An 8,634-nucleotide genomic window follows, 5' to 3' on the forward strand; every position below is an offset into this window, starting at 1 on the left:
CCAAAAAAAAACACCCCCCCCCCCCCCCCCAAAAAAAAAAAAACAAACAAAAAAAACAAACCACCAAAAAAACCAACCCATTTGGGTTAGGTTTTAGGACTGGTGGCCTCAAATATGCTCAGCAGCTTCTTTTTGTTGGAGTCCACTGTTGTAAGAATTGTCACAAATAAAATGAAGTGGGTGTCAGGCTCCTGCCAAAGATAATTTATTTGAACACAAACTGAGAGAAAACTTGCTGAAGCAAATGTAAGTATATTTCTTCAGTAGTTGGCTCAGTGTGAAAAAGAATTTCATAAAGGGAAGCTGGGTCTATTTGATTTCTCACCCCTACCACTTTCACAGCAAGCAGATTTAAAGGTAACTTAATATTACCAACTGTGAGCACGAAGCATCGATTTGGGTTTTGTGTTTAGTATCTGTATACAACTCATTGTAATTTGGAACAAAGTACACATTTTTATTCCAAAGAGAAAAGATGGCTTGTTTATGGTTAATGCCACCTGCCGTTTTCCTTCAGATTACGTGAGTTTAATATGTTTGACATCAGAATAAATCTTAGAAACTTGACACCAGTGCTGGTTTGAAGCTGTAACACACAGATGTAGGTATGCCAAGTTTCACAAGTCCCTCTTTGATTTCAAGTCCACTGGCAGCTTAACTCTTGAAGTTCTGGTTTCCTTGGGGTCCAAGTTGTTATTTTTAAGATGATGCCACAGGTTCTGGGTGTGCTTAGAGATATCATTCAAGCAGCTGAAACTGAGAGACTGACAGCTACCTGATTCTGAAGCCCAAGGGCTGATCCTAACCTGGGTATTTCCCCTACCTTTTTTGCCCTGTGGCCTGCTTGTGAGACTTACACCCCATAGAGCAGCCCTAAAGTAGGGGAGACTGTGAGGTACTACTGCAGAAATCAAGAATGTGATGATGACAGCTCTTCTCTGGGATGTGGTGTCAGATCTTGTACAGAAATTGGGCAGTGTAGGAACAGGAGCAAAATTGTCACCAGCTGAGTAAGTGTTTCAGCCTCTGTGCTAGTGGCCAAGTGAGCCTCAGCTTCGGCAAACTGAAAATAGGCTTAGGAAGTTGGGGTGGTAAGTCAGTGAAATCACAGAGGAATCCAGGCTGTATGACTGCTTCTGTGGGCAAATTCTCTAAAACCTGTGTCATTGAGTGGGGGAGGACGTGTGATGAGAGTGCTGGGTGGGGATCAGCGCCTTACTGCCTCCAGGAGATGAAGCTTGGCAGTTCTCCACTCACCTCACTGGTCCATGGGCACTTTTACTTGAACATCTGATTCCCATACTGTGTTGTATACAGAGCTCTGGCATGTTTTTGGGCTGCTATTGCCAGTGGACAGCAGAGCTAATTAAAAAAGAGAAGTTCTCTGAAGACTTTGGACTTAAATCAGGGCTGTCATAAGATTATGCAGTTCTCTACAATTGGTTTTACTCTGTTCTGTGGACAGTATTTGCTATTTTGCTGTGATGTGAAAATGCAAAACTGTTTTAATAATACTGAATTTTTGTTCCCTGTTTCCATGGATACTTTCAGAAAAAAGTAAGTAGAACATTGGTGATGTTGTGTTTGTCTGTGTGCATCTGGCCTGCTTGATCATACTGTTAACAACACTTTCCTCACTTGAACTGTGTAATTGATCACCAGCTGGTGAAATGATCAAATTGAGCATTTCACACTAGCCTGATATGACACACTCTTTATAAGAACCACATCAACAGTGTGTGTGGCATGCAGAGAAAGGGCAGAGTGCTGTAGACAAAGTCTTAATGTTAGGACAGCCAGAATATCTGTGTTGTTTTACACAAATTTGGTACAGTGACTTGCTGTAACTGTGGGAGACTTTCCTAACAGAAGTAGAAATTAAACAAGGTGACTGTTGGTGCCATTTCTCCTGTTCCACTCTGTTTAAGTGTCTGGTTTTTTACCTATTCTTTCTTTGGTTTTCCTTTTCTCTCAAAGAAGAGGGGGTGAAATTCAGGCTACCAAGCAGTGCTCAGTAACAAGCACCAGAGTAGCTGAGTGCAGTTTGTTCACTGTTCCACAGTGCAGTCTCGATCAAAGATCTCCAGCTGTGGGGCTGCATGGCTCCCTTGAAGCACTACCCAGCAGGCAGTCACTGGGATCCAATGATAAGGCTCTGTCTGCGTGGGTCATGTGCTTGATGTCTCAGTAGGAGATCCCCAGAGATGGAGAACTCGACATGAGTGGGCTCCTGTTGTCTGGAGGATGAAGGGGTGTGTGGTGAAAGGGAGATGTGACAAGACAGATGTGCAGTAGAGTTGGTACCCAAGGCTGTCACAATGTTCCCACACAAATGAGGTCTGAGATCCCCACCTGTACTGTGCTAATAACCATGTGCTCTGAAGGGTCACAGGACTGACCAGAATTACTGCTGCTCAAATGTATTTGTCAGTTTCCTGGGCTCCCTTTGCTGGCTTCTCATCTGGGGAAATTCAAGTATCTGGGAAGCAGACTGTAGAAGTTTAGTATAGTAGGAAGGGGTTGAGGCTGGAGGCACTTCTGAAGTGCACTTGGGTTTAAGATAAACTTGGAGATCCAATAAACATCATACTGACTGAAAATGTGGTTTGTGGGCACTTCTTTCTCTCAGTCACTGTGGTGTTCCTGTTCTTCACAGTTTCCTTGTTCTCGCTGCTTACAAAACAATCACTTGCATGGCAGTTTGGTCTGTGAAAACCAGTCTGCTTCTTGCAGGACACAGCGAAAAGGAATAAAACCTCTAGAAAAGCTGTCAGGATATTGCTTGGTGCAATGAAAATTATTTGAATTCTGACTAGAAGATCAAGAATTATAATTTAAGTGTAAATTGAAGAATTCTGAGCTAATAAAGTTGTCTTAACTTTTTTTTTGTTAAAACAATGATTTTCTTTACCATAAGGGAGAAATTCCTTTTATTTTAGCTCTGAATACCTGTTATTCTCTATGTTGTTAACCATAATCATAGACACACAGTACCAGCAAAATGGAGAACGAAAGTACAGGAGCCAAGCAAAAAGAAATTGAACATACTATTTATTAGGTAGAACATTCTTTCGCATCAGGTCTTAAACTCCAAACTTCACCCCATTCCTTTAGAGGAAGGTGTTCTAAAATACCGTACTTCAAGCATGAGCTTAAAAAAGTTTTCTGGAAATGGGTTGCATTTGAGGAAAGTGTTTTTCATATGCATAATGGGTTGGAGGGCTTGTAATAAAATATTTGGTTTAGATCCTTCTGAATTCTTATTGGTTCCAACAGTGACAGCTACAGTGACCTAAGCGATGACAGCTCTCCAGAAAAAGAGTTTCCTTATTCTGACACAAGCTGAAATGATTGTATGAGAGCACAGAAATGGATGATGCTATTGAGGTAAGCTGAAATGTTTTGGTACTCCTTTATGACACTGATTTATTCTAGACTTAAAACAGGAGATAAAGTTGACTTAATTCTTGTAATTTTGTTTAAAGTCCCATCTGAGAGCTTATGTCTTCTTTCTTGTCTGTAGCATTTAATTGTTTTTGTTTCTGCTGCTTAAATCTGCAATTGAGGTGCTAAAATCTGCTAAGTGTTTTGGGTACATCTTATATGTAGGATGCTGTACAAAACCAAGATGTGTTAGAGTTTGAAAATACATTAAAAATACATTTTTAAATTATGGGGGGGAGAACAGGGACAGTTCATGTCTTCAGTTTACAAGTTGGATTCACTTCAAGTACACTATATAGAGATGACTTTGAATTTTGCATTAATATTCACCTGTAATTACATCTGATGCATTGATACCACAAAGACATCCCAACATAAATGCTTGGTTTTAATCTGCAGTGATAGAGATACAAACAAGTTTTATAAAATTGTAGCTTTGTTTGCCATAGGCTTTGCCAGAGTGGTGTTGGATTGGTTGTTTATTCACCTGTAAGCATGGTAGTAATACATTTCCTTTCAATTTGGAGGTTGTATTTCCTGTGAGACACCTGATCTCTGCAGGATCTGGACTTGAAACTTAGTCTTACTTTATTTTTCCTATGCAGATTCGTCAGAGCTGGGGCTGGTATGGCACTCATTCAGCTTCTCAGTATTTCTGAGCACTTCTGTAAGGAGGGCACAGCTTTCCCCTCTGATTATGTTTCACATGGTGTAGATGCTAAGCAGCTGTGCCAAGCAGACAATTAAGGCTACATATGAATGATGCATTTCTTCCTGATGGTCTCCTGATCAAAGTAGTGGCATGAGATACTAGAAATTGGAGTTCAGTCCTTAGATGCAGCATGGGTTTCTTCTGTGATTTTCAATTGAATTTTTTCGCTCTCTTGTACCATGTGTTACAGATAATTATCCATCCCCAAACTATGAGAGTGAAGAACAGAATGTTAAATGAGTTAATGACCTGGTACATGTACATACAGTACTGATGCCTGTCCCAAAATAACCAATAAATAAGTAGACAAAATGTTATCCTTCCCATGTCCAAATATCACAATGGTTCTGTTTCTTGAGAGCAACACAAGGTACAGAATAGTCCCTCTGGAAAAGCCCTTGCTTCCCTCAATGGAATTTATGAATGGTAGTTCTCTGTTTACAGTCTCAGAGTGACTTGCTCAGTGCTTGGATGAATGTACTGTTGTGATGCTTTTAAATGGTTATCAGTAGCCAAGCTGATTTTGTTGGAACATGTCACTAGTGGATACCAATTGTATTCAACAGAATTACTCTAGAAAGGATTAAATAACTAAATCCAGATATAAAAGAATGAGAGAAGCATTGTCTCATTTATTTTTATCTCGTGATTAATTCTACCCATTAATCAGAGCTGGATACACATGTAGACTGCATTTAGCTTCATGGTTTTGCTTTTTGCTGTTTGATCCAGATGAAATGCAACTACTTGTGCTATTTACATAGGACTACTTTGAAATCAGTCAACAAATTTGAGTGAAAATTACAAAGGCATGAAATAAACTGAGTTACAGATGAAATAGTTTTAATAATTGATTTTTTTTTTGCATTGATTTTTCCTTCCTCTCCCTCTTTTTATGTTACAGAAACTTGGGAACAGGACAATGTTGAATAGACAAAAGTAGAAGAGTAAGATGCTTGCAGTCCTCATACTGTTTCTTCGTCTACTGTTTTCAATAATTCTCATTACAGATGACAGTTTTACTGTTCTGTAGCAAAAACTGTTCTGTATAAATGCTGTTTCTCTTCAAAAGTTACCAAACAGTTGTGCACCTTAGCTGTTAATCATCATTCATCTTGTCCTGTATTTCAGAGTGATCTCAGGTGAATATGTATCAATTCTCTGGTTCACAGCTGTTCTTGATTTGAAGGAAAATTTGACTGGTTTCAGTTTGCCTTAGAACAGGAAGACAAAATGCATTAGTTCTTGGGAATGAGGGGGAATGCACTAAAACATTTAAGGGAAGATTGTCGTATTCTTGAGCAGTAGAAAACTGTTTCAGGTTTTTTTCCCTATTAAGCTTGTATATATATTGTTTACTTTATTTGCTGTTCAATATGTACAAATGAAAAATGGTTGCTGTATTTCAGCTCTTTGTGATTATAATAATTAATGTTGGATACGAAATTTTTCACTTTGTTTTGATAAGCAATTTAATTTCATATAAATTCATTTGCTCTATTTCTCCTGGAAGCCTGATAATACTGAACGTAATTCTGACCTACAAAAATTACAGAAGTGATATTAGAAGGTGGTTTTGTATTTGTGTTTTGTAAGAGAGAAAGTAAATATGTTCATATGTTAAACTCTAGTTTGAACACTTGTGTGAAAGTCGTAGAAAAACCAATCATAACCCTGGGGTGTTATCTGGGCTCCAGCTGTGCCACACTTAGTTAATTGCAGTAAATATGTATGAAGCAAATTAAGTAAGGTTCACCCTTGTTTTCCTGCATCCTGTGACCACTCCATCGTCGTGGCACTTATTCCCCTGTAGATTGGAACGATGTATTTTAATTTAGAAATCACAGGTTATTCCACTGCATCACAACTGCAGGCAGCCCTGCAAACCAGGGCTGGAGCCTGAGCCACTGGGACAGAAGAGTAAGGTGAGAGGTGCTGTTCTAGGTGTAAGGCTGGATCCCATCAGCAGTGGGGCATCATCAAACGTGTCACATCAGCTGAACTGATGGGCTCCAGATGCTTGGAACATACTTTACAGAAAAATTCTGAATTTTGACCATTGTGTTTCATTTTGGTTTTGGGCAAAGTGGCTTCTTTAATTCATCAAAAGTCAGTATCTGCACAAAAATAAAAAGCACCATGTTCATTATTACAGCTTTGTAAAACAGCGAGTTTGAGGGCTGTGCATTGCTCTCGAAAATCTCAGGTTACACAGTAAATTTGTCTCTTCACTAAAAGAAGCTTTAATGGTAATGAAACAAAATGTATTTTTATGGCAGCACTTTCCTCAAGTAGTTCGTGAATATGTGCCTTAGAAGTACTGACAGCAGAATTGGTGTCACTGTATGTCTTCCCCCATGAGAGACACTGGCCACTGCTTTGTGAAAAGTGAAGGATTTCCTAAGATTGTCTGTAATGTGCAAATGTATTTTCAAAACATTTTCAATAAATGGTGTTATTCGGAAGTGTTTGGGTATCTACTAAAGAATCATGGTGCCATTTGTGAACTGTGGTGTTAAGGAGAGAATTCATCATTTAATCATGTCCCAGTTTTATTGTCTGTGAGAAAGTGAGTATCTCCAGTCAAGTATTGCATCTCAGCAGCATGGGTTCCTGTTTCACTGTCAGCTTTACAGGTGGGGTCCTTTAACACCTGCCTAACGTACTTATCATGTCCTACCCTGGAGCTGAGGTTTCTTTTTGTTTGAATATCGCTTTTGCTACCTTTGGAACATGTTGCTTGTTGCCTGCGTATAGATTTGCAATTTGGAGAAATAGTGCAGTTTTGGAGCAACCTGTCTTACTACATGTGATTGATTTCCCACAACAACTGTTGTGCACCAGACCTCAGGTCCTTTTGGATCTTTTGTATGCGTCCACTCCTCCTTCCCTTATTTACCTGCTCAGAGATAACCTTCATGTGCTAGGGTTTAATGCCTGCAGAGGTTGGATCTATTGAGGAGGATTTGCTTGACCAAACAGACTATTCCTCACCAGGCAGTTCTTGTGAGAGGGTGGGCCAGATGCTGCATTAGGTTGCTGTTTTTCTGAAGCTGTATTAATATCAGAGTGTGACTGTTGATTCAGAGTAGTACCAAAGAAGACTTTCTGTGACCCGAGATTCATGGGACTCTGGCATACTTCTCCTGAAATCCTCTAGAGGCATCTAAGCCCTGGCTTGCCAGGAAGACACTGGAGGTTTTTAGCAATGCCTTAAAAGTAGAGGTTGAGATCTCTGCAAGAACCTGTGTAAGCAGGAATTGCAGCCCCAAGCTAAAGGAAGGTTTTGGGAAAGAAAAGGCAGATTGTCAACAATCACAAGGGCAGGGGCTTGCTGCCCAAAAGGATGTGGAAGAGATAAGGGAGAGTCAAGTGTAAAAGCAACAAATGACTTACCAACCTGAGCTAACCTCCTCATGAGAGCTGTGTTACAGCTGCCATGGCAATACAAATGAAAGTTTGAAACCCTGTGTGTATCAATGACAGTAGGGAGTGTTGATTCCAGCCTAGAGGACTTCTGAGCTGGCAGCAAAGCCAGATCAGCACAGAAGTGAACAGGAGCTATGCAAACCTATGTGGGACTGGCTGAAGCTCATTTCCCACAACTTCACTGTTTGCATACATGAGGTGACCAAAATCTGCTGAGAAAGGGAGCGAGGTGGAGCAAGGGGGAAGCAGAATAATATTGCCCTTGGGAGAACATGTGGCCTCTTCCAGCATCCTGCAGAAACTCACTGCAACATGACAGGGAAAGTAAACAAATGATACAATTGTTTATGTACCTAGGGCTGAATAACACCTCATCCTTGCACACAAGTAGGACGCTTCTTCTCTGGGATGTCTGCATGGGAGTTGTGGTGTATTTCTGTGCCTCGGCATCTTATCCCATACAGTGCTTAGTTTTTCCCTGCTAGCAAAGTGAATTGGTAGCTGTTAGCTCTGTGATAACTTCCAGACAAACTCTTCCTCTTACCACTTCACCCTGTCCCCACTGGTTGGGACTTTGTTCAAGGATTTCTCACAGTTTCCCAGGTAGTAGCCTTTGTATTTTTGATGACAGTGAACTTAGTATCTCAGATATTTCTCCCTTTATTGGGTACTGTCTAGATTTTTCAGGTGTTCAGTTGTGTCGGAATTGGTAACTACCATGTTCTAACAGGGTGAAATGAATTAAGAACTCATCTAAAATAATTCTATTAAAAGAGTCTACATGTGTTTTACTATGTAGAAGGCTCATATTTGTATAGCTCCCCTAAAATGATTCAGAATCTTTATATCAGTGACTATTAGATGTCCAAAGAAAATGTCTGTGTTGCCTCAGTTGGACATTCCCTCTGAATAGCAATTCCAGAAATGCTGATTTTCCAGTCTCTGGTTGATTGTCTTGATTTTATCTGTAAACATTTTTTTAACCTTTTTTTTTTTTAATGTGAATTAACTTTTCATTAAAACACAAAAGTGGACCAGTTCTATTGTTT

General features: G+C 39.9%; 1 protein-coding gene across 2 annotated transcripts in view; it reads left to right on the forward strand.

The window, feature by feature from the left end:
* CTPS2 (CTP synthase 2) overlaps positions 1-6,636 on the forward strand; it is a 62,703-nt gene extending 56,067 nt beyond the window's left edge. The window contains exons 18-20 of one of the 2 annotated variants that reach the window (XM_017728472.1): positions 1,552-1,557; positions 3,277-3,387; positions 5,061-6,636. In XM_017728472.1, the coding sequence (XP_017583961.1) occupies positions 1,552-1,557; positions 3,277-3,346 (76 nt within the window). In that variant the 3' untranslated portion in view covers positions 3,347-3,387; positions 5,061-6,636. The remainder of the gene's footprint in view (positions 1-1,551; positions 1,558-3,276; positions 3,388-5,060) is intronic. The other variant, XM_008629260.2, reaches the window with a different exon arrangement.
* Positions 6,637-8,634: the final 1,998 nt, after the last annotated feature.

Source organism: Corvus brachyrhynchos, unplaced genomic scaffold, assembly GCF_000691975.1.
Source record: "Corvus brachyrhynchos isolate BGI_N302 unplaced genomic scaffold, ASM69197v1 scaffold11, whole genome shotgun sequence".
Taxonomy (NCBI): Eukaryota; Metazoa; Chordata; class Aves; order Passeriformes; family Corvidae; genus Corvus; species Corvus brachyrhynchos.